Source organism: Porites lutea, chromosome 11 (genome assembly GCF_958299795.1).
Source record: "Porites lutea chromosome 11, jaPorLute2.1, whole genome shotgun sequence".
Lineage (NCBI taxonomy): Eukaryota > Metazoa > Cnidaria > Anthozoa > Scleractinia > Poritidae > Porites > Porites lutea.
In genome coordinates this window covers 21,599,514-21,624,105 of record NC_133211.1, presented here as the reverse complement: position 1 = coordinate 21,624,105, position 24,592 = coordinate 21,599,514, and the positions used below count along the sequence as shown (strand labels likewise).

At 40.2% G+C, this 24,592-nt stretch overlaps 4 protein-coding genes across 4 annotated transcripts; 3 read left to right on the top strand and 1 right to left on the bottom strand.

Moving 5' to 3' along the window:
- Positions 1–813: 813 nt before the first annotated feature.
- On the bottom strand, positions 814–13,462 carry LOC140952777 (cys-loop ligand-gated ion channel-like). The gene is made up of 8 exons (XM_073402223.1): positions 13,257–13,462; positions 11,912–12,043; positions 11,067–11,258; positions 9,411–9,668; positions 8,957–9,112; positions 8,470–8,646; positions 7,645–7,692; positions 814–1,774 (listed from the first exon to the last, which is right to left on the bottom strand). The coding sequence occupies exons 1-8, from the start codon at positions 13,446–13,448 to the stop codon at positions 1,643–1,645; spliced, it is 1,287 nt and encodes a 428-aa protein (XP_073258324.1). The 5' UTR covers positions 13,449–13,462; the 3' UTR covers positions 814–1,642.
- On the top strand, positions 2,852–3,325 carry LOC140951958 (histone H2B-like). Its single transcript, XM_073401342.1, has one exon. The coding sequence runs from the start codon at positions 2,861–2,863 to the stop codon at positions 3,230–3,232; it is 372 nt and encodes a 123-aa protein (XP_073257443.1). The 5' UTR covers positions 2,852–2,860; the 3' UTR covers positions 3,233–3,325.
- LOC140952016 (histone H2B-like) lies at positions 4,740–5,282 on the top strand. Its single transcript, XM_073401414.1, has one exon. It carries the CDS (start codon positions 4,802–4,804, stop codon positions 5,171–5,173), a length of 372 nt encoding a protein of 123 aa, XP_073257515.1. The 5' UTR covers positions 4,740–4,801; the 3' UTR covers positions 5,174–5,282.
- A 6,411-nt stretch (positions 13,463–19,873) lies between the features above and the next one.
- On the top strand, positions 19,874–24,142 carry LOC140952530 (uncharacterized). Its single transcript, XM_073401954.1, has 4 exons — positions 19,874–20,021; positions 21,997–22,058; positions 22,755–22,855; positions 23,871–24,142. The coding sequence occupies exons 1-4, from the start codon at positions 19,894–19,896 to the stop codon at positions 23,922–23,924; spliced, it is 345 nt and encodes a 114-aa protein (XP_073258055.1). The 5' UTR covers positions 19,874–19,893; the 3' UTR covers positions 23,925–24,142.
- Positions 24,143–24,592: the final 450 nt, after the last annotated feature.

The following is a 24,592-nucleotide window of genomic DNA, read 5'->3' as shown; positions in this document are numbered from 1 at the left end:
AGGACATATTTCTTTGCTGGATTATACATTTGAGTCAAGTTTAGTGAAACCACTGAACTGATACTCTCACCACGAGGACTGGTGGCTTCAAATGACCACAGCGGACCACGAGGACGCAATATTGTTTCAGTTCTGCAGCTAGAGACCCATGAGCTTTAATTGCTGTACCAGAATAGCACAGAAAATAATTCAATAAAAATTTGAATCTAGTATTAAATAAAGGACATAGCGGACAAAACACATATTTTAAAGTTGTTGTTTCAGTTGTGCTAGAGACACACATCGCTCTTGCAGTGGCAGCAAATAAAAAAATTGATAACCTTTAAGTTAGTTATTTATGAACAAAAATCAGCGTATCAGCTAATCCTAGGCTACTGCCGATTTTCAATTTCGTTTTAAAACTTTATGATGACGACTCCTGTTAATTCGTTTCCTCCAAAATTTTAAGTTAGGCTGCTTCCATAAAACAGTTTGAAATTAAGTATTAGAAACTCCTACGTTACATTTTAACCCCAAGTTGAGTGTTAACCGGTTTTTGACAACTCAACCCCGTTGTCCTTAGTTGAGGCATTCAACGAAGTACGATTCCATGCGTGAGTGCGCTGCATGACAGTAAATGACTGTTTACAAGGAGAGAGGGTTTACCCTTGTGCTAGGGTTACCCTACCCAGCGGGTTCAGGTTAGCTCTGGTTTACAAGCAAATTTCACTGGAAGGGTTACCCTATCACCCGGTCAACCAACCTCGTTCCCAGGGTTCTCTCCTACCCGCCCTACGGAGCAAGCTCTCTCGCATCGTAGGGCGGGTAGGAGAGAACCCTGGAAACAAGGTTACCGGTCAACTTTACCAGCTTTACTGTCGTGTTTCGTCATGCGTGACATCGTTTGTAACGTCCAACTCTTGACATAAAACTTGAAGTTCTCTATGGAAAACACGTTAAGTTCACGACAAAACGGGAAAATATTATCACCATATACAGAAAATACCTTGTATTGTTCAGATGTTTATAATTTAGCTCAGAAATTGGATAATTCCGTTCAAATTGTCAAAATTACTGGTCACGCATGACGTAGGAAAGTTGTCCCGGGTAGGCGAGTTATCCTTTGCAGAGCGTTTACAAGGCACGTAGGGTAACCCTCTTGCTATGGTAACCCTAGCACTCAGGTAGGGTTACCCTAGCGGTAGGGTAACCCTGCCTGCCTTGTATACATGTCGTGTAAAAAAAAGAAATGTGCGTATGCTAGGGTAATCCTCTTACTAGGGTAACCCTAGCACCAGGATTACCCTCCCTCCTTGTACAAAGGGCCTAAGCACTCTCGTAAACTAAGGTAATTCATGACATTTCTTAATAAATTAAAAAAGCGCGCGCTTATAGGTAAAATCTTTGCTTGTTGGCACTTAGCGATAGCTATAACTGGTCTAGTCGGCGATTGGGCTCAGCTGTTAACACCGTAATTTTCCAACGTCTGAGATGTAAGCACGAAGGGTCCACATCAGCAAGGCTATACAAGTGGATAGAGCCAGATGCTTCCAAATCATAATGACGGATTTTAACATCGCTGATTCGATCGGGATCGTAAGATCGGACGTAGTTGCCGAGAGACGTAGCCGGCAAACAGCGAAACTCCCACGATCAACACTGATCAATTCTTTCGTGAAGGCTCTACAAACACAACCTGTTGGTTTTTTTGTGGTGTTTCTTCTTCGTTGATTGGTTTAATCTCTAGCTTCTTCTGTCTTTCAATTGCATAATTGTTAACCATCTGTTGTCGCTCCTGAAATGATGCAAAAACCACTTTAGCACAATACCTTCCACTCGTTCTCTGGATAAAGGCAGGTTTACACTATTAAGAGTGAGGTCGAGGCTTCACGTAAGACTGGGCCTTCTTCCTTGGTAGGAGTTGTGCCGAACTGCAGTGTGCGGCTATTTTGAGTCTATTTTGGGGGACAAATTTTGAACCCTTTTCCTGCGCAATCTCGTAATAGCCAATCAAAGAAGCGATAATTTCCCAACACTGTCGTCTAGTGCACTTCAAAAACACACCAACACAAAATGGTCTAGATCGCCTGTTGTAGTCGTTCAGATAATGAGGAGCGACAAAAAGCTCCCCACTATCTGAACAGGCTATGGTTTAGACATGCTTGCACCGGCTGCAAGGTTATGGGCCCAATTTCAAAATTCTGACGACCCGATTTAAGGACGCTTTTTTAAGTTGAGAGATCGGCGCAATCAAGATTCGTATCGCGTAAATCGGCCATTGTTCTGTTGGGCCTCGCCGACAAATCGTAGCATGTAAAGCGGCCTTATTTCAGTGGGTGCGCCAGTCTTCTGAATATTGCGAAGCCGCACAATAAAAACAAATCAGCGAGGCAGAGGTTCTATAAGCACTGCAGTACAAACCAATTGTCTCCCGGCTCACTTACGCGAACAGAGAGCTAAAAAGAAGGCTCAAGTGCGGAGACAAGGTAGACCGACGTATTATGTTGCCTAGATTGATTTCCTAGACGGTAACACCTAACCCTGGGCTGGCAACTAACGGGTAATCAACTATCCGGCGTGGAATATAGTTCAAGTCTAAAGAAGTAAAGGAAGACACCCATAACATATTACCTTTTTTAACTAGAAAACGAAAGCAAAGTTCGAAATTCAGTCCGGTGCAAAACTTAAGTCATGGAAAGAAGCGGTGGATAGCAAGCCACTAAGAGAATTTTACCACCGAAACAACAATTATGGAAAAGAGGGTCAACATTTTGTCCAATCAAAAGTCGGGGATTTCGATCCGTGCATAAATTATCTGTAAGATAAATAGCGCTATCATCGATGAGATAATTCATTACATTGCAGTAGCAAACTTGACAATATGGCTCCCAAAACTCCAGTTGGAAAGAAAGGTGAAAAGAAAGCAGGCAAAAAGGCCAATGTTGATAGCAAGAAGAAGAGGAGGGGAAAGAGAAAGGAAAGTTATGCTATCTACATCTACAAGGTGTTGAAACAGGTTCACCCTGACACTGGTATCTCCAGCAAAGCCATGGGCATCATGAACTCGTTCGTCAACGACATCTTCGAGCGCATCGCCACCGAAGCTTCCCGCCTTGCTCACTACAACAAGAAATCAACCATCAGCTCCCGCGAGATCCAGACCGCCATCAGGCTGCTTCTGCCCGGTGAACTGGCAAAACACGCTGTCAGTGAAGGAACCAAGGCTGTGACCAAGTACACCAGCAGCAAGTAAATTCACTGTGTGAGTTTACCGCCAAAACCAAAGGCTCCTTTAGGAGCCACCAACTGTTATAAAAGCCAATGATCATTTCGTATTTCCAAAGTGTCTTTCCAACAGTCCATTTTCACAAGCCGGTGCTGCATTACGTTGATCGATACCGAGTTAAAAATCACGTTTTGATTGACCGCAATAATTCCAATTGGCTTTGCGCGCAAATTGAACTAAGTTTTCCCGACAATTCACTAAAAACCTTAAACACGATATTCAAAATACAATGCGGCAGGTTTCCAAAAGGAATTTCAAAGGCACTTCTGAGCCAAATTTCTCTCTTTCTTTCAGTTTGAGTTTTGCGCGCGCAAAGTACGCAACTAGATTATGAGCCGCATCGCGTCTTCTATTAGGAGGAGGGTACGAATACCGCAAAACGGCACACAAATATGTATAAACACCGCACAAAATAACATAAGAAAACCGCATTGAAATTACCCGAAAATTTCTAAATACCGCAAGCCGCTTGTTTTGTAAAACCGCAATACCGCAACTTAAAATAAAAATTCCCGCAAAACCGCAAACCCGTACGTCCCCTTCTATTAGACCTAGGCAACTCATGTACTTAAGTAAAATGCTGACCTTTTAAAAAAAAAGACTTTCAGCTTTTACTTCAAATTCAAGCAACCTTTAGAAAAATAGTTCCGAAGGCCGTCTAGGCCAGGATTTAAGTAAAGCGTGACAATGGGCGAAGAAAATGGAGTTAGTGTAATTTATGCAAGCCAGAATAAATTGCCGTTTGGTGCGCGCCGCATCGGTGCAAAGCGTGACGCTAAAAAGGAATGAAAAGCAAATTGAAGGACGAACTGAAACAAATTTCTTTTCACGAGAACGCAAAGAGGAACCTCAAGTAGCTGTGTTTTTTTAAATTGCCACTGAATGCAATTCGCTGTATTTGTCCTTGCTTGGCACGCTGATGTGCTTGGGTGTAGGGCTCGCACTGTCATAGTCCGATGAAAATTATGCTAATTTCCCGACTCTTTTAGTTCTTTTGTTGAAATAGGTCGCAATGTCAGAAAAAAAGAAAAGAAACCTTAAACCAAAGATCACTGTGACAAAGAGACAACAGCCTCAAGTCAAGAAAGAAATGACTCGGTATGACCCAGAACCAAGAATATATTTCAAATAATTTTCATAGGAAGAGACTGTATCTAGATTGATTTCCGTAGCGGGTTATCTAACAAAGGGCCAGCAGTATTTAAAGGTGTCAACTACCCAAGAAACTCTTACAATCTATTTGCTTACATCCAAAGAAGTAAAGGAAGACATCCACAATATAATATTAGCTTTTCCTTTACTAGAAAACGAAAGGAAATTTTGAAATTCAGTCCGGTGGAAAACTAAAGTAGCGGTGGATAGCAAGCCACCAATCAAATTTTACCAATATAAAGTGAAAACAATCAAGGCAAAGAAAGGCAACATTTTGTCCAATCAAACGACGGGGATTTCGATCCGTGCATAAATTATCTGTAAGATAAATAGCGCTATCATCGACGCGATAATTCATTACATTGCACCAGCAATCTTGACAATATGGCTCCCAAAACTCCAGTTGGAAAGAAAGGTGAAAAGAAACCAGGCAAAAAGGCCAATGTTGATAGCAAGAAGAAGAGGAGAGGAAAGAGAAAGGAAAGCTATGCTATCTACATCTACAAGGTGTTGAAACAGGTTCATCCTGACACTGGAATCTCCAGCAAAGCCATGGGCATCATGAACTCGTTCGTCAACGACATCTTCGAGCGCATCGCCACCGAAGCTTCCCGCCTTGCTCACTACAACAAGAAATCAACCATCAGCTCCCGCGAGATCCAGACCGCCATCAGGCTGCTTCTGCCTGGTGAACTGGCAAAACACGCTGTCAGTGAAGGAACCAAGGCTGTGACCAAGTACACCAGCAGCAAGTAAATTCACTGAGTGAGTTTACCGCCAAAACCAAAGGCTCCTTTAGGAGCCACCAACTGTTATAAAAGCCAATGATCATTTTATATTTCTTTAGTCTCTGTAAAACAGTCGATTTTTTTCAACCCAGCACTGCATCACATTGACCGCCGGATATTGAGAATAAAATCGCCTTTTTGATGACCGCAGTAATTCCAATTGGCGTTGCGCGCAAATTGAACTAACTGTTCCTACAACTTTTTTTCTTTTCCAATTACTGCACATAAGAAGCTTGAAGATAATAGTCGAGATTTGATGCGGCAGGTTTCCGAAAAGAATTTCTAAGGCACTTCTGGGTCAAATGTCTTTCATTCCCTCAGTCCGGATTTTGAGCGCGCAAAGTACGCAACTGGATTATGTGCGGTGGCATATCTTCCATTAGATCTGACCAGATCGAAACAACGGACACAACAGTGTATGTATGTTCAATGTTGCCAGAACAGTAAATGCTTAGCTTTCCGAAAACTTTTCAGCTGTGACTTTAAATTCAAGTAACCTACAGAAAAAAAGGATCGAAGGCCGTTTAGCCCAGGATTTGGACAAAGCGTGAAAGAGTAATTTATGCAAGCCAGCATTGCAAGTGCTGCAGAGTACTTAGCCGAGCTTGACGTAAAAGGCAAACTGAACCAGGAACTGGAACATATTTTTCTGACGAGTGGGCAAAAATGACATTCAAGAATCTGCAATATTTTTTATAGTTGCCCTTGGATGCCTTTTGCTACATTTATCCTCTTGGCCCGCTGACAAAATGGGTGCAGGGTTCGCACAAGTCATAGTTCAAGAAAAAATTATGCTAATGATGCTTCAGTACTTTTGTTGAAATGGGTCGCAAAGGCAAAAAAGTTATCGTTAAGCAAACGGACGCAACATTGTTGGATGTTACATGTTGCGTCCGTTTGCACACCCTGTTGCATGTTGTTGGATGTTGTTGCGCGTTGTTGCGCAAAGTTTGAAACCGGTCAAATTTTTCAGCCAACAACTCCCAATATTTTTTTTATTCCGTGATCGCCGAAGCGTAGCGCAACAATGTTGGATCCGTTTGCACAGTTCTTCCAACATTCTTGGGGCCACGCACGCTCATTACGCATGGTTTACACAAACTTATGGGTTGTATCCTATCCACGATGCACTGCAGGTCCCACACCACTGCCAACACGCAGGCAACAACTCCCAACATTGTTGGCGCAACAATGTTGGGAGTTGTTGCGTCCGTTTGCACGCAGCCTTAAACCAGTAAGCGCTGTGCCAAAGAGACAACGGTCTTACGTCAAGAAAGAAATTAAACAGGATAAAGACATAAGAGCAACATGAAATTCTTTAAAAAAGTACGCAACCGTGGAGAGTAAACGCGGTCGTATTTGTCTTGCATTTGTTCCTAAATTCAATGATTTCGATTGTCTACTTTGGCGGGCAAAGTAGCGAAGCGTGACGCATCCAAATTAATATTTGTTCTTGTTGTGAAATTAGTAAATAAATTTGAATTCTCTTGTTTTGCGCACAAATTGAACTTTCCTAATAAGGTGCCCCTTTTTACGACTTCTCTTAAAATCACAATCATCATCAGCGTATTATTTACCCCCGTCAGAGAAATCAAATTATTCCCTTGAAATATATTCGCGTCAGTTGAAAAAGGATTTCATTAGACTGCAAAACAGTCGGTTTTTTCTCAAAATCAGTTTAGTGTAGCGTAAGAGCAGCGTAAGAGTCTCACGCGCGCTTCGCGCACGAGCCTCACACGCCCTCGTGTCTCTCCCTCTAGTGGTGGGGGTAGAAGCAGTCTGAGAAGACATGCTTCAACAAACAGTGACTGCGACCGAGTGATACCATGGGTACCAGAGGTTTTTCCCGCTTGCGGTGGAAATTGTCGGTGTTGGCCGAAGGACGACACAGCTTCGGCCTACGGCCGAAGCCACGAGAAACCGCACTAGAAAAGTCTCTGGCACCGAGGGTAACCGAGTGATTATTGCATGCAAAAATATTGTTAAACGATACTTAATTAATTACACAAGCAATTTATATCTCCAATGTCATTGGTCCAATTTAATTGGTACTGCGAACGCGGAGGTGATAGTGATGAGGCGTTGACATAGGGGAGGGACTTAAGAACTACAACAACTGCAAAAAGGCGGGAGAGGACAGTCGCCCAGGACACCTTCGACTCTTGCACTAGAACTCGTCTGACATTAGTTGTTTTCAGTGTTTTGCGGAATGTGCTTTTTTCTTGAATTAGTAGTAGTTTTCACTCAAAGGAGTGAACAGGTCCAAGTATTACACAAATAAATCAGAAATTTAACAACTTCTATGCCAGAGAAATATGGGGCGCGAGTAACAGTAACCTGCGATCAGGCGGTCCTTCCCTGCCCGGAATAGAAATGTCAGAAAGAGAAGAACGCCTGATTGAGCATGATCGCAGGTTGTACCACTCAAACAGTACTTACCCTAAACATTTTCGTGCTTGTAGAAAGAGCTTGATTCCGTGCTCTTGACTGAAAGAGACGAACAAAGGTATTTATAAACTTTCATCAACTAAGCTTAACCCTAGCCTCCCACGCAGGCGTTTTTAGGGGGGGGGGGTCGTTTTTCATCCCTCCCCACAAATGCCTGCTCTGTGGGGAGGGATGAAAAACGACCTCCCCTAAAAATGCCTGCATGGGAGGCTAGCTTAACCCAAGAAGTCTGAGATTTGAGGATCGAGGGAGTAAAATTCCCGGTGGGGTCCGCCCAAAAGAAGTACGTTTTTCAGGATTAAGATATATGAAAGGGTATATATTTCACTTGTTGAAGTATAGGGGTAAGAAACTCTGTCATTTAGGTCGGTAATAAGTCCCAAAAAAGCTAACAGATGAATTTTATGGTTGTGAAATAGTCGCTAAAAGGTTCTGGTTTTGTGACAGTTCACCTAATGTCTTATGTATGATGATCTGAAACACTCAGCAGGATAGCCGAGGGGGGCTTTGTCACTGAGTATAACTTTTAAGTATGAAGTCCTGTGGTGGGACACATTCAAATGAAAACTCTTTGGCTAAAACTTCCTAGAGTACTATTCCCTTGTTAGGACGAAAGAACAAAATTTGTTTTGTGTGTGTGTGCGTTTTTTTTCTTTGACCCCGATTACAATTGGAATAGTTAAGTCACAAAGCTAACATAGCAGGAAGGGTTTTCTGCAAAAAGCTCCAATATAAAAAAGCTCTAGTCTGTTGACAATGATCAGTGAATGATGTTAATTTTGGACAGTAGATTTTCAATTAACAATAAAATGTTACCTTAATAACGACAAATCTTAGTGCTACAACATGGATGCAAAGGAAGCAGCCAACACCAACATAAAGACAAATTCGATCAAACAGCCTTTGAGCATCTGGATCAGGAATAACAGCAGCCACTGCATTTTCAATTGCCATGAAGCCCAAAAAGACAAGCCCAGACAAAACATACTTATCCTGCAAAATATAAATGAGATAAAAATATATCAAGCATTTTTCCCATCATTAAAAACCCATGTGGCTTAATACTTGTCTTCAACTGGAGGTAGATGAAGTCTCTTCTAACAATTTAAAGTTTAAAGGGGCTATACCATGCTAGTTGCTTTCTTTTTTAAAAGCTTATTTTTACTTGCATCAATTGAAATTAAGACTATATTTAGGCATTTTTGTTTCGCGTTGTGTGTTTTATAGAGCTATGCTAGCTGAAGTCTTGCTCTCCTGGTAGGGCTTGCCATTAAGTAGATGAAACACTATTAATAATACTCACCAATAATGTCAAATATGAAATAGTTGGTAAACTCTGTGACACAACAAACTTGAAAGCAACAGCAGTTAAAAGAAGGGTAAGGGTGACACTTAATCGATCTGAAGGTGAGGATATATCCACCGAAAATGAACAGAATGACAGGATATCAATGAGAAACTGAAAAAGAAAAAAGAGAAAAAATAGGATTTAAAATGACTGTCACAAATTAACATGGCTGTAGATTATTCCCTCACCCTGCCCCTTTGGCTTGTGACAAAAGACTCCATGATTATAGAATTAGTCTATGTCAATGTCACTGTCAGTAAGGTCGATTTTTTTGGGCAGGGTGGGGGGGGGACGGGGGGTGGAGGGCTAGTAGGGGATGGGCACTTATTCTAGGTTGGACGTTTAATCGAATAAATACAGTACTTACTTTTGGTCTAAGGAAAAGCGTTAAATTTGTTTATGTCCTTACTATGATCATGGCAATATTCCAAAGGTAGTATCCATTTTTTCTTTTGACATGACACCTTATATGGTACAGAGGATAGTCATTTGCACTGCTCCCCTCTGTTTTGACTGTACTTGTTGCTTCTGTGACCACATGCCTGCACAGGAACCACTCTTGATCAGCGGTGAATGTTTCAGGACGGATTGTATCTGCTTTTTTCAGATCCTTCTCAAACTCAACCATCGCGTTTGTCCAGTCAGACATGAGTGTTATGGTCAATTCCTGTCAAAAGTCAAACATTTCCCAACCAAATTATATTATATAATTACGTAAATATTGCAACATATTTTCTCATCTAAAACTCAGGGATTATGCATGAATTTCAGTTTCAGTTTATTTATTTACCACAAAAAAGTATACAGCCACTCAATATATATATTACAAAATTGATAAGTTATTAAGCCAGGTTAAAATTGATGTCAATCACACAAGCTCTTGCCCTAACCTAAGACTATAAGACTAAGACTACTGGTAAATATAATAAAAAAGTGGCAAAATCATGTTGAAATATAAGGATACATCAACATTCAGCTTGAGGTGATATGATCACAACTGACCTAAATAACTATTAAAAATATCTTTATCACTTTGCTCTTGGGAAGTGGAGACAACAACAACAAATTTTATTGAAAATCGGAAAATAACTAATTACATTACTTTCCCACCCGCAAATAGCTTATGAACTAATCGAGGCGGGGGGAGCTGAACACAATTTACAAAACAAGATTTATATATAGATGGACTAAATAACAGTGAAGACACTACAATACAGTAAATAGAATTTAAACTAACATAAAACAAGGCATGTACATAACGATTACGAAGAGAGGCTAACCTAAAGTATTAAATAAGATGTGATGGCCTGATAGAGACACATCAGGCTTCAGACCTATACAAGTCTTATGGCCTGGACTGGGGGGTCATGAACCAGTATTCCCATTCCTTTCTCATGACAACCCCGCATATCAAACTTCTTTCACCTCTATCTCTAAGCTAAATACTGTTTTCTTTCCCAATAAAGCATCCCGTGCCAAGATTTTGGCAAATACTGCTTTCAGAGTATAGCAGTCAAATCCTACATCCCATCAGACATTTTGCATTTTCCTAAATCCCACACTGTATATCAGTCAAATTCTGGGAATAACCTTCCAGACTCTGTAGTCTAGGTGACGCCACCCTGTCATTACATTGCCTCATCCTACCTAGTCCATGTAGTCTGCTCCAACCAGGTGTACTGGTTCACAAACGGCAAAATTTATGGGGGATCATTTCTAAAAAGCTAGGATGAAGTGGGGAGTCAGTTTGAAAATCGTCTAGCAGGCCTTCTCAAAATGGCCAGCCCCCCAACCCCTCCCCCCTACCACAAGTAATAAACAACCAGCACCTAGGTGCTTAATGCTACAGAAAACAGGAAGATTTCCAACTATAGAGAACCTCATTAGCCCAAATTACTACTTTTGGGAAGGTAGATGTGGCAGATGTTATCTAGTCATTTTTAAGAAAAAAGATATATACAAAAATTGTGGAAATTTTTACACTAAGGACTCAAAATAACAGAATTACTCATAACCTATTTTTTTAATAAACAATTATTAAAAACTTTATTGAAAACTTCCAAACCTGATAATCTAGAGGAAAATCCCACAACTCCAAGTTTTCTCTGAAACTTCCCTTTATTCTATATGTTTCAAGAGCAAATGGTATTGGATTGTCTTCTTCATAAAACAAAAAATGATTTTTCTGCATTTTTTCAATCTCTAAGGCATTAAAAAACACAATCCTTGGATGCCACTCATTGTTCCAATCTATATCCTGAAATACAAAAAAATGACCACATTTTTTTTCTTACACATTGAAGGCAGTGTAGCCTGCCAACAGCAGATGCATTTCCGGTCGTCGCTTCTCTCCCTTCGAAGAAGCGACGACCGGAAATGCGTCTGCTGTTTGCAGGCTAAAGGCAGTGAAGTCATTATTAAGGTTGAGGCATGATAATTCAGTCAAGTAATTAAAGGTCAAAAAAGTTTAATTAACAGGGTTCATACAAAAAATTGCAACCATTTTAAAGGAATTTTCAAGGACCGCATTCGATTTTCAAGGACCACCTACCAGGAATGTAATTTCACAAATTGTATAAAAATGCACGTAATTCCCATTCCATTTTAATAGGACTTTAAAGGCTTGAACTGCTTGCTCCACCGACTTCTCTACATTTTTCAGTTACCTTGTCTCAAATTCACAACTGTTGCATAAAACAAAAAAAAATGCTTTATGGAAATTCCCACGAACTGCTCTGAGCTATGATTTATAGTCTGTCTTTGACATCCAAAAAGCCGCATTTGAAAACACTTTCCAGGTCTCTATTCAAAGTTGAAGAAAATTCAAGGACTTTTCAAGGACCTCCCCTACAGTTCCCTACAATTCAAGGACTTTTCAAGACTGTGCCAACCATAGTTTAAAGAGTTTACCTCTGTTGAACTTCGTCCTTGGAGTTGTGGCTCTGGCCAGCATGCAGAAAGATAAAAATCACATTTAAATTGCTGTCCAACAGTGTCAATGTCACCAACTGATATGATACTAGCTCGTATTCCTACAGTCACCTGACAAAGGGAAAAACATGCCATCAAAAAAGTGATCAATTTTGTTCAGAAACTGAACCCATGAAAAAAATTGCCCATTAAACACTATCCTAACAAAAATTACCAAAGTTAATCACTCAATACATTTACACTGTAGTTTCTTTAATAATATGGAATTAAATTTAATATTGAATTCCCAGTTAAGCACCGACTGGTATTCATTTCAAACATTTCACACTTTGCAAGGTGGTCTGTTTCAATTGCTTGAGACTGTAGTTATTTTTCATTTTTTTTCTTGGCAGCCAAATGTATATCTTAGGCTTTACCCTTAGTATCTATTCATTTTTTATTTTGTTTGCAAAACTAAGCTGGATGATGCAGAGCAACTAAATACGATTGTTTTGAAATGCATACGTGACTACATTGCCAATAATAATTTATTTATTTTTAGCGAATACATATTTTGAACGAGTTTTTTAGCTCACTAGATGTTATGTGGGTAAATAAAAAATTGATTAATTGTTTGATCGATTGATTGATAGAGGCCAGACACTGCCTCTTGATCGTACCCAGGTGTGTTCTAACAGATTCGTAATCAAGAGCAAGTGGAGCAATTTTGGTTTCAAACAGGGGATCTTGCCTTTTCTCACCCACCCATTCCAGTGACCTTTGTGCCGACACTCAATGTTCCCATGGTCCATTGCGTGATACTCCTTGATCACTGGCAGTCGCGTTGTCTAACAAACACTTAATTGCAATGTCTTTAATAGAACAAGGCAGGGCCCAACCCACACCAAAATCGAACCAAATTTCTCTTGCAATCAAACTACCGTATTTTCATGACGATTAAAATGACAGCTTGACTTCATAGCTGTCACTATTACGTGACCTAAAGACATGCCCAATATAATAAAGTTTATATAATTACTTTGTCCCTATCACCTGTTATCCTAAAATAAGGCAATTTCAAGTCTCGCTGTGAACTTTGCGTAATTATGAAATATACTATTACTTGTTGAGCAAAAAGTGTATCTCGAAAGCTTAGACATTTAAAGTTTTGAGTTGATATAAGCTTACAATGCAAGGTCACAGTAGCCATCAATGAAAGAAATACGTAGCTTACTACGTTTATAAGAACATGAATCAAAGCCTTTAAGAAACTTAAGCCAACCTTTTTAACAAGAAGTTGCAAAAGACCAATTAATATAGGCTCTAAGAAATGTTAGGATCGTACCTTCTCAGGAACGATTTTCCGATGAACACTTTTTCCATCGCTATCCGGGTGAGTGTTGCCTTCGATTTCAACCAAAACTTTCTTTATATCTTCAAGACACCTCAGAGAATTTTCAATCCTATCTAATCTCGAAAGAATGACAGAAAATCTGTCCTCTAAAGGTGGCAGTGAAGAAGAACTTGCCGCGCTCATATCAACCAGAAGAGATCGTTAATTTTACACTTGCTTACCCGGGTGAACCTTGGTGAACCCGGGTTGCTTCCCTAGTAACAAGCGAAAAACTGGCGACCAGCGCAGAGGACTGGACATGAAAACATAGGCACGTATTGCGTATGGCGTTGGCTGCTTGTTGAGTATTAGCCTGCGTAGCTAGCGGTTTTTTTGGTGTGCTTTTTTCTTTTGTAGTTAAAGGTAAGAGACTCATCCGCCCCTTCTCCCCTCTCCCCCTCCCCGATCATGTTCTGTTTCGACCTCTGTTCAGCTTTCGCGCGGCTGTATTAAACTCTTACGTTGGGAATCACAAAAGATATAAACAAAAACCGCCAGCTACGCAGGCTAGTTGCAGTGGCCTTACTTTTTGTCAAATCCCCTGCAATTCGTTTTACAAATCCAGTCAGTTTTTTTTTTTTTCAAGAGTTGCGCTATGTGTAAAATAGACCTTTTAAACGGCTTTCAATACCTTTCGGAGTCCTGTTTGCCAATACAGCATTGTTCTATTTTTACCAGATTTGAGGAAAGGCATTAACGCTGATGGCCATTCCTTATAGCATGTGTTGCAGCCTGTTCAGGCTTTGATAGATTGTGCTCGCAAAAGTAGCGTAATATGCTACTAGCAGAGTTCGTACATTTTAAAAATTATGTCGATATTTAAGCTAGTTTTGTAAATTATGCTCATTTTAGCAAAAAAAAGCAGAAATTCCGGGGGGTACTCCCCTATTAAAGTGACGGGGGTGCTCGTCGTACCTTTTAGGCGTTTCAATTTGTGGATTGGTACTGCTTAGGGTGCTAAAACCTAAAATCACTGCTGCCAGAGTTATCGCGGTAAGATTTATGACAACAAAAAGAAAAAAGAAAGTGTTCGAAAGTTATCTTTATTTCTATTAAAATTTGTAGTGCCAGTTGTATAATTTAATGTTGTTGAATTGGTACCCCTTAGGGGTGGAAATGAATTTGGGACAAATTTGTTATCAAAGCTAACACAGCAACCATTCTCTTTATCTCGTCCTCCCCATAGTCTTTCTCTGTCTCTTTATGTCCGTGAGCGTGAGCATCAGTCGTTTCAGGGGAAAAGAGGAGAGAGAGCAAAGAGAGAGAAACGCCTAGTCCTCTCGATCTCTCTCTCTTCTTCCCTCCCCTGTTCTTCAATCACCTCTCCCCTGACCCCTGAGGAAGACCGGATACTCACCCCATTTTATACTCTCCCCTTTCTCAGAGCAATTTGCAAGTAGTTCTTTTTTGGGATTTTTTAAGGGTTAAAGCACATAGCTTGGCCTTCTTTCCAAGTCAGATACCTCACTATTTCACAGTCAGGTATGCAGTGAGTCGAAAAAGTATTCTTACGGTACTTCTATAAGAACAGCTCAGTTTTATTTAATATCCGGCTGTGTGACAAGGACACCTCAATACGGCAAAGTGACTTTGTCCATTTGGTGACGTTGGCCGCGAACAGCTTGTTGAGGACAAGAGAAACGATGTAACAATTTTGAGATCTAAGCTTGTGATTTTTTGTTATTAGGAGCAAAACTAAAGACTTTACTTTCTCTTCGATATATTCCACCATATTGCAATTAAATAGGCTTCAGTCTTATATAAAATCGGAAAAAAGATATTTAACAGTTAATTTTTTAAAAGTGAGTCACACGTGTTTACTGTACGAATTTAACTGCAACGGTCTAAAATATACTCAATCTCACTCCAGTCTAGCGTATCATCATCATCCGATTCAACTGTATTTGCTGGATTATTGTTGCTGTTTAAATCCCTCCAGTTCTCTTGAACAGGTATCTCCCCAGCATCAATACTGCAGTCATGTTCTTCGGAGAGCGATTGTGGTTCTGCGGCTGACAAAAGTGTTTCTGTGTTTCTTGTGGGAGAAGTTACGACGTATCGATAGCTACCAATAAATCCACCAAACAGCTCATGAACTGGAGGAACACCGTTAGCTGTACTACTATCCAACGCAAGGGAAAGTTCTTGGCTATAGGAAAAGGCAACTTCTTGTTTAGCAGCAACTAAAAGCTCTTGTAATTCGTGCTGGTTCATAGTTGAGAACCAGACATGGGAATTGTTAAAAACGGCCATACAAGAGTTCAGCTCATGCTCTGTTTCACTGGGCGTTCTTCTCCCTTGATCTCCGCGTTCCATTTTAGTGGAGTAATTTGTTTCCTTATATTTATAGGCACTTAAGCAAACGTTAAGGCAGAGCTAGATGCACATGACATGACAGTGATAGTCAACTTGTCTCTGAATCCACGAGCAAAAAATCTATGCATTGTTAAAAGGAAACTCCAGTTTAGCGGTTTCTTTCACTGCAACAGTCTAAACGAATTCTTGTTTCTTTGCGCTCGTATGCAAACAAAACAGTTAACGGAAGCACGCGCTTGTATGCACGCGCGCAATCATTATAATTACCTGATTACCATGGAGAACCATGGAACGAAGAGAGGACCACAGCAACTAACCAAGAAAATTAAAAACACTCTGTGGAGGACTTCTGTGCGAAAAGGCACAAACGGGAGAGGTCCGGTGATGCAACCAGTTCTTAAGACATTTAATCGCGGGCTAGGATGCATGAACTTTTTAAAACAAAGGTTTGGCCAGCTACTCCTAAACGAACTACATTTGTGGTCACATATATAATTCTGGGAAGAACGAAACTATGGAATCTGATCTTACGCTGGAAGAAAAACAATAAAGCCTGGTGTCACTTGTAAAGAAATGACAGTGACTACGTTTTCTGCTCAGATGACTTCCGGAGATGAGTAGATCATCATCTGCTGGCTGACTGATTGTACGTTTGTTTCTGAGTAGCTTGAATTGTCTACTTCTTACTACACCTCAAACCAAGTCACGTAGATAAATTGCACTCTTACGAACGTTCACAAAAGTTGTCAAAGAAAGTTGTCGAAAGAAATGTTGAAGTGATCTTATGAAACACCTTTCAACGAACTACAATATCTTGCAACAATTTTGAAAAATTTGTGACAGGGTCTCCGCATTGCCTTCCAACAAACACTGTGAAAATGTCATGAGATGAAAAAAAACACCGGTTTGGTTAATACCGATATCTAGAGCCCAAGTCTGAGATGTTGGCAGAAAAATCTAATAATGGCCTCGTTATCGATCGCTCAAGGAGATACCAGAACGAAACCGGGACCGGCACTCACAAAAGCTCCTTTGCAACTACATCTTTTAGTTATCCTCTGTTACTAACACCACAGCTACAGAGTGCAAAGTATTCCTAGTTGAGTAGCCTGCGTAGCAGGCGCTTGGAAGTAGTGGGCGCAAGAAAGAACACTACTTCCAAGCGCCTGCTACGCAGGCTACTAGTTGAGCAGCCACCAGTCCTGTCACAAATCTATCAAACTGACATAGTATTTCTCTTTAGAGACTTCAACTAATATTCTTCCATTACAATTAGGAGTCGAAGGCTTGGCTGAGTCACCATTATGATCTCATTCGTCCATGTGAGGCTTACTTACTTACGTCTTACAAGACGCATAAGTTCAGCTCAGTTGGGAGAGCGCCGGCCGTCTGCTGAGCGGAAGGTCGCGGGTTTAAACCCAGGCCTGACCAATACTCAGGGTCTTCAAATAATTGAGAAGAAAGTGCTGCGTTTGTAGGACATCTATGAACGGATAAACTCTCTAGTCTTCTCAGATAAGGACGAAAAACAGTAGGTTCCTTCTCACAACACTTGTACTTAACTGAACCGGCACCACTATTCGAAAAGAGTAGGGGACGTAGACCTCGGTGGTGTGGCCAACCAATCGTGGGCTGGGTGGATTATCTTTAAGGAAAGATCCTAATATAGGGATAACCTCACGATCCTCCTTCAGGTGTCGTAATGGCTGCCTGTAAACAATGTATGTATGTAAGACGACGGGATGAAAACTGACTCCATTTTACGACTCCCCATAAGGCTCGATAAAGGCTTGATATCTCATACATCCGTGTCTGGATCTCGAACGTTCTTCAGACCACTATCCCTCAGCAGTGTGTTTATGGATGTAGTTGTCGGGCTTCTTGTAAGACTGTGCTGCATGCAGTTTGCATCAATCACTGAGCTCTCAAATTCAAGTTTACTAACTCATACTTTCTCCACTTTCCCACTTCCTCTTCAGCCAAAGGAGCCGCAATAATAGCATCCCGCCCCGCGCGTTGAACTTGCTCATCACGCAACACCCGTTCTTAGTGTGATGGTCAGGCTTGCATAGTTATAGGACCAGTGCCGAAATCTCAAACACCAGAGCAATGCATGATGATGACCCTCTCGGGAACGGTGGAAAAGGGTCATCGGGTAGCTGAGAGGGGGAGCCCGGCGAGCAACAAATCCAAATTTGTGTTACTATTCATTCGTAATGGCTAAGTTTTAACAACCTTCCTGGAGACTTTGCTCAAATAATGTGCCTATTTTTTGGCCCATATTCAGACTATGAACAAATATTTTTTCAGTTACCGATACTCCTCAAAAAAGTAAAAGACATCCATGGAACAATCTCAGTTTTAGGCTGCAATTCGATATTATTTCGTCTTCAGATAGCCGTGAACTCTTTCGTCATTTTCTTGAGTTTATATACCTGCCAACTCTCATGTATTGTGCACCTGAGCAGTGAGTCTGACGACTGCGAGCTTTTTAGATCGATCCGCGCATCAAAGACAATTTCTCACGCCTAATCACACATCCGGAGGAATTGTTCTTAAAGACATGATTTATAACGAAAATCAAATTCAATATTCCCGAAAATAATCCAAAAAGGCGCTTAACTTTATCACAACACACTCAAATGTGGTCATTGAAAAGGTCGTCGGAACATCTTCGGACATTTTAGGCAACGTCTTCGGAAAATCGTCGGGAATGTTTGGAAAGTCAGGACATGACAAGACGAAAACCTCACGCATTTGATTCAGAAATAGTTGGCAGGTATAAGTTTATCATGCCAAAACAGCTTGGCTTTCCAACCTTTTCGAGGTTGCTAGGCTGCCTCGCCGCTGCCTTGTTGCCGCAATATACCATCCTTCCATCGTATCGATAGTATATTGCTCACATCTTCCAAATTTGGTCAATGCTAGTTAGTTATGAAGAATTAGCAGGGGGATTAAAGCCAACAAGAAACGGCCAAACATTTTGAATGAATAATTAGCAGTTATTTGATAAGGCTGAGTATAACCTGCATGGCAGATGTCAAGCTAACCCTGGTAGGGTCTGCCGGATTATGCCAGCATGATTTTGAGTAGCCTGTGTACAGCCGCCCCTCCCCTCAAAAAAATCGGAAATCCTTCCCGATTTTTTTGAGGGGAGGGACGGCTGTACACAGGCTAGATTTTGAGCAAAATACTATATTTGGAGCATCAGGCATAATGCTGGCATAGTACTAATATTTTTGGAGCATAATGCCTCTGTTTCTGAAAACTGTGAGAGTTGTATGCAAATTTTGCCAGCAACTCGTTCTTAGGGACGCTCTAGAATGTACAAAGTTGATAAAAGTGGGAATATTTTAACTTGATACGTTAGACTCGCACCCAGTGCATTTTGCTATAATCCAAGTTCATTGGAGAAAGACATATAGTAAGCCTTTCAATGCCTCACAATTTCCGACCTTTCGCTTGCTCATCAAATGTTTAACTGAATAATTATTGTCGAACAATTCTTTCAAAAATGAAAGACTAGGAATGTTTATTAATAGATACAGGCGTATGGGGGGGGGGGGGGGGGTTGGGGTGGAAGTGTCATTTTAGTCCGGCATAATTTGAGCATAATACCTCCAGTCGAGCATAATTTTGAGCATAATACCCTAGTTTCACGGGTGACGCCCGAAAGCATAATACTCTATTTTTCGAGCATAATCCGGCAGACCCTAAACCCTGGACCTAACCAGAAGTTTAGATCCGGCTATAGTCGAGCTAAAAGTTTTTCACGAGGGACAGAGCTGGGGCCAACTACCGGAACCGGAAATGAGGAGCGAAGGACTTTGAGTCTAATCCTAGGCAGAGTAGGGATCTGAAGACTTATGGAGATCTAGGAGGGTGTAATCGGTCGACTCCAAGATCACCATAATTCTTCAGATCATACGAGAGCCGAATCCAATAATACTTTTATTATTCATTCAAAAAGTAATTGTTAGTTTAGAAACAAGCTAAAACAAGCTATTACCTCCGATCGGTTTTAAGTTTTCCGTCTTCATTTGCCTGTTTCTCGGCAAGTTCATGATAGAAAGTAATGTTTAGTCCAGCAGATTTCTACAAATAGCAAGTCTCATTCGTCGAGCTGTATCTTGCTGTTTTTGCTATGTTTTTGGGCTCTGTACTTATTGTTTATCGCGAGGAAAGGGGCTCCGTCTTAGTCTCCTCCCCGGCTGGAAGGAAGACCCGTGCTCGCGATGGTTCCTGGGATATCTCGCATGATCAAGGAGGCAACATGGCGGCGCGAGACGTACAGAAAGAAGTTATCAGACCAGGAAATGGCCCTTGTCCCTCAAAAGGATCTACGATAAAGGTTCACTGCACTGGATCTTTAAATACCAATCCACCCAAAAAGTTTTGGAGGTATTGATTTAGCTATGAATGCATTAGCATCGCACGCCTGATTTACAAGATTTTGTTTATCGCGAGCGTGCATGTCATGCATGTGAAAGTATTTTTTTTCTTTTTCTCGCCTTGTTACCGATACGAAACGATGTAGCCATTAGAATCTTGTGTATAGTCACCCGTTTGATAAATGAAGGCTGTATTCGATGTTTTTTTATTGTAAATCGTAGCTCGTTCTACAGGGCTGTCAACCCCCCAACATCATCAAATGGGAAGGAATGATAGATGACGTCATATCGTACGACAAATGACGTCATTTGTGCCAAAAATGCTCGTTGATTCCGATCGACGGATATAGCCCATAAACAGTTCATATTTAGCGACATTATTGCGTAAATGACAATGGCATACCAGAATTTGTGAGAAAACGTTCCATGTTAACGGTAGCTCAAACAACACAAAATATTTGAAATTTTATGGTCTGAAAGTCGAGTCTACAAAAAGTAACAACTATGGCCATTATCCGGGAGATATCAGGCTCTTATCTGGAGACCGGGAGATACGGTCCAAAATCTGCAGTTTCCCGGATTATCTGGGAGAGTTGACAGCTCCGTCCTACTAAGGGCTGGTAGCTGTCGCAGGCTACTTTACCACCGTCACATGGGCTGACTTTGATAGAGCTGGGACCAAGGAGCGGCGGCCCCCCATTCTGTTTAAAACTGTGTTTAAAATGGCTTATTTGGGGAAGTACAGATTTTCATTTCACAAATTACAGTTTTTTATTTCACAAATTAGAGATTTCACATAGTACAGATATTTTTCATTTCATTTGGTTTTGTTTCCTTTTGCAAATTACAGTAAGCCTTTTAGCCTATCTGTAGCCGCTCCCTCCCCCTGATAAAGGAAAAATGGAGAGGGTTGTGTCTACATGTAGGCTATAAGCCTTTAAATTTCTATATAGATCTCTCATATGAATTCTCAGGAAAACCGGTGTTCTAGAGCCTTTAGCTGCCTTCTCAAAGCTGGCTAGTCTCCTGGCCCCCTTTGTAACTGTATTATTCCACTTTATACTGGTCTTCATCACTCTTTTTGTTTAACTGAGCAATGGTTTCACACTGTCTTGATCCTTTTGATTTCTGCCATCTGTTGTGAAGCTGAATCTTTGTTGGGACGATTGAAATCAGAAATTAATTCTGAGAGGAATGTCTTAAGCTGACTTGTAATATCTTGTTGCTATCTGATATGGTCTGATCTTTGTTTGTTTGTTTGTTTGTTTTTTCCACTCATTCATGACTTTGCAGTATTAGAAAAATCCAATACTTCCCAATACTCTGTTAACATGGGAATTCTAACCATAGAATGACACATAACTCAGTAGTAACTACCTTATTGGAACTTAATTCGCGATTTCAGCAAGGGAGTTCTATTTTTGCAATTTCGATATGCAAATAGAAGAGGACATTAAATTTCATGATTACATTCCCAACTTCGTTTTATTTTTCCAAAAAGTGTGAACTTTTCAGTTTTTTATAGTTTTAAGGTAAACTGAAAATGTTTGCAAATTATCGTATGCTATACAAAAGATGATAAATGGAACTTACCAGTAAAACCAGTCAATAAAAAAATTATTGGTGTAGTTGTCAAAACATACCCTTTACTAGATATGTTGTTGTTATTACATACTAATCATTTGAATTTTCTACAGGGGTATTAAATTTTGTGAGTTTAAATTTTGTGAGGATTTATACTCGTGGATCTAAAATTACATGATTTTTTACTGTCATGAAAAAGGGAAAATTCTAGACCCATGAAATCAAATACCAAAAAGGTAGTTCAAACCTGAAAACTGCAACTTCTCATGCGTAACAGTCAAACCCAGTTCATTTTATGTCAATTCTAGCTATCTCTAATTATGTGTTCTTCATCCATTACTATTTCTAGACTATTTCTTTATTTTCTTTTCTGATGTGTTTTTGTTCTAATCTTTTTTAAGCACAAGAGATCCAGGCCAAGGGCCGTTTTCCTTCCAAGTTGGTTTAGGAAAAGTGATTAAAGGTTAGTTTTGCATACAATCAGGAGAAATTAGATACAGTCAACTCTCTGATAGTAAGCGACCACTTTGAAAATAACCATTTTGTTTCTCAGTCAAATACTGTTTTAAAGACTCTCCTGTAAGTGACCACTACTTAAAATTTCTTATAAGATCACAACCACTTCTTAAACCAGAAATTTGACATATTCTGTTGTTTTCTGTTTCGCATAAGCAACCACCTGGCATGGTCCATCATGTATGATTGTAAGAAAACCATTGCTTGAAAGTCACAAAAGTTCAGTTTTTAAAGGCGATTAAAGCAGCTGACTTACAAAAAAGATGATATAATTCTCTCACCTGATTTTGAATTGCAGTGACTAGATAGGGTCCCTGATAGGTTTTTCAGCATCCAAGATGGGAGAATGTGGATGGTAAATAAGATTGGGTATCCGCTAAATGATTCAGGAAATGTTCCTTTAAACCTAAAACATGACACTTTTCCACTAACTTGTTCTTTGAAATTGTGGAAATTTGAGCCCTCTGTTGGAATTATGGCATTGACCAAAAACAATTTTGGTCAGGATGACAGGATTGAAAACTGGTCTCCCCACTGAAGGCTCTGTTTGAACTATGGGTATCAGTTTATCAAATTGAATTAAATTATAAAATTATTTTTCTTGTTCAGTGCTTTATTTTTGTGTATATTTTTTTCTGATTAGGTTGGGATGAGGGCTGTTTGAAAATGCAACAAGGAGAAGTAGCTAAACTGACCATTCCATCTGAAAAGGGTTATGGATCTAGTGGCTTCCCAGCATGGAAATATCCTTTCATATCACAGTTTGTTTAGTATGCTTAAGAATTATTCCTCAAGCCCGAATGGGCTCTGAGTCAATAGCCCATGAGGCCTTTGGCCGAATGGGCTATTGACTCAGAGGCCATGAGGGCGAGAGGAATAATTGTTTTACTAAAATCCAACTAGTTGGTCAAAAATATCGAGAATAAAAAAATTTTGTCTAGTTAAAACTAGACTTTAATCCTTTTTTGCCACCAAAAAGCCCACGCTTTTCGCTACTACTGGGCTATAACATATAACATATATAAAGAGAGGAGGAAGAGAGAGAGGGCAATACCCCGGTATGTAGATATATAGAGGAGGTCTCCCTTTCTCGTCTCCTTTCTTTCTCCACACCTCCTTCACACTGCTCCTTGCCATCTGAACTCTTGAAAAGTCTTTAAGATAATTTGGTGCACAACTTATGTGTAAGGAAGAAGCGTTGGAGTGACTGGGTTCCGTAGGGTGTGGGTCTACATAAAAAATGATGGGAAGAGACCTTTCTTTTAGGCTCGGTGAAATCTTTTGAAGCAGGTAGTAGATATATACCAACAAAAATGTGGAAATTTGAGCGGCAAATTCAAGGGAAAGTCTAGTCTCCATTCAGCTGTCCATTAACCTCCCACGCAGGCGTTTTTAGCCTACCATACCTCTGGTCGGATTTTACGTTTATTGGTGGGGATCGAAACATTTCCCACCGGAATAACGTCTAGTGAAAAAACTAGGATGAAGAAATAACGACATTTTCTTGCCTTGTGATATCTTTTGCTTCTGTCTTATTTTGTGCGGACACTCGAGAACAAATTTAAACCCCGCCCTATGTTAAGATATCCCACGTAGCCTGTTGTCATGCGGTATCACTGGAGATCCTTCTTAGCTTCTTAAATCTGGTGCCGGTTCCATTATTTTTCATCCTTCTATAATGTTTTCCTGTTTTGTTACTTTTTGTTGTTTATTTAATGCTTTTGTTGATGTTCTTGTATAACCCTTAACTTTTCTTACAATTCCTCCAAATGCTGATTTGTTGTTTGAAATAGAGATTCTAGAAATCAAGTAAAGACACAAGTCCTGACTGGAAATCAAGCTGCCATAATAGAAACCATCAGTCAATAAGCCACACTGCCCCGCACTTATAGATACGATCTTAGCTCTATTGCATAGCACTCTAATTCTTTAATGTAGTACTTACAAACCTGATGCTAGAGGCGCTCAGATTAGAATTTGTAATAAATTTCCTAAGTAAGTGAAAAAATAAAAAAAAGAAGAGTGACAGCGTTTGTTGTTTTTTGAAACATTGTCGCATTTGTGAGTTGAAGTGGAGAGTATTGTCTGAAATGGTTCACCTGGCCACTTCTTTTATCCCTGAGCTTAGCCAGGTTACAAAAATGACATTCGTTAGTAGCAACTCACTCCAAGTAAGCAATGTTATTAGTCTGGATTATTCCTTTTTGTCCATCAAATTCTACAAAGATGCCGGTTGTCTTTATTTTTGAAGGGTAAATGTAAGGCGTTCTTATTTTTTCTTCACTGTAAAGATCAGGCTTGCTTCTATATTTCTTTATTTGTTTTTCATTTGAACTAACCTTTTTTAGCACTGAGTATCAGTTCAAGGAAACACCGCAAAAGCATGGCGTGTTCAGTAACGCTGCACAGTCGGTCCTGCGAAAGGTGAACGTTTTCGGCACTTGAAGAGGGGGTGGATCACTGGGTCCTGCTAAGGATGAA

Bases quoted from the DNA above. Each gene is read 5' to 3' on its own strand.
- LOC140951958 (XM_073401342.1), top strand. From the start codon at position 2,861: ATGGCTCCCAAAACTCCAGTTGGAAAGAAAGGTGAAAAGAAAGCAGGC.
- LOC140952016 (XM_073401414.1), top strand. From the start codon at position 4,802: ATGGCTCCCAAAACTCCAGTTGGAAAGAAAGGTGAAAAGAAACCAGGC.
- LOC140952777 (XM_073402223.1), bottom strand. From the start codon at position 13,448: ATGAGCGCGGCAAGTTCTTCTTCACTGCCACCTTTAGAGGACAGATTT. The intron at 11,259-11,911 runs GTAAACTCTTTA...TTTGTATTTCAG, and splicing joins AAGGACGAAGTTCAACAGAG to GATATAGATTGGAACAATGA. The intron at 9,113-9,410 runs GTAAGGACATAA...TTTCTTTTTCAG, and splicing joins GGAATATTGCCATGATCATA to TTTCTCATTGATATCCTGTC.
- LOC140952530 (XM_073401954.1), top strand. From the start codon at position 19,894: ATGGCGGCGCGAGACGTACAGAAAGAAGTTATCAGACCAGGAAATGGC. The intron at 22,059-22,754 runs GTTAGTTTTGCA...TTTTCTGATTAG, and splicing joins TTTAGGAAAAGTGATTAAAG to GTTGGGATGAGGGCTGTTTG. The intron at 22,856-23,870 runs TATCCTTTCATA...ACTTTTCTTACA, and splicing joins GTGGCTTCCCAGCATGGAAA to ATTCCTCCAAATGCTGATTT.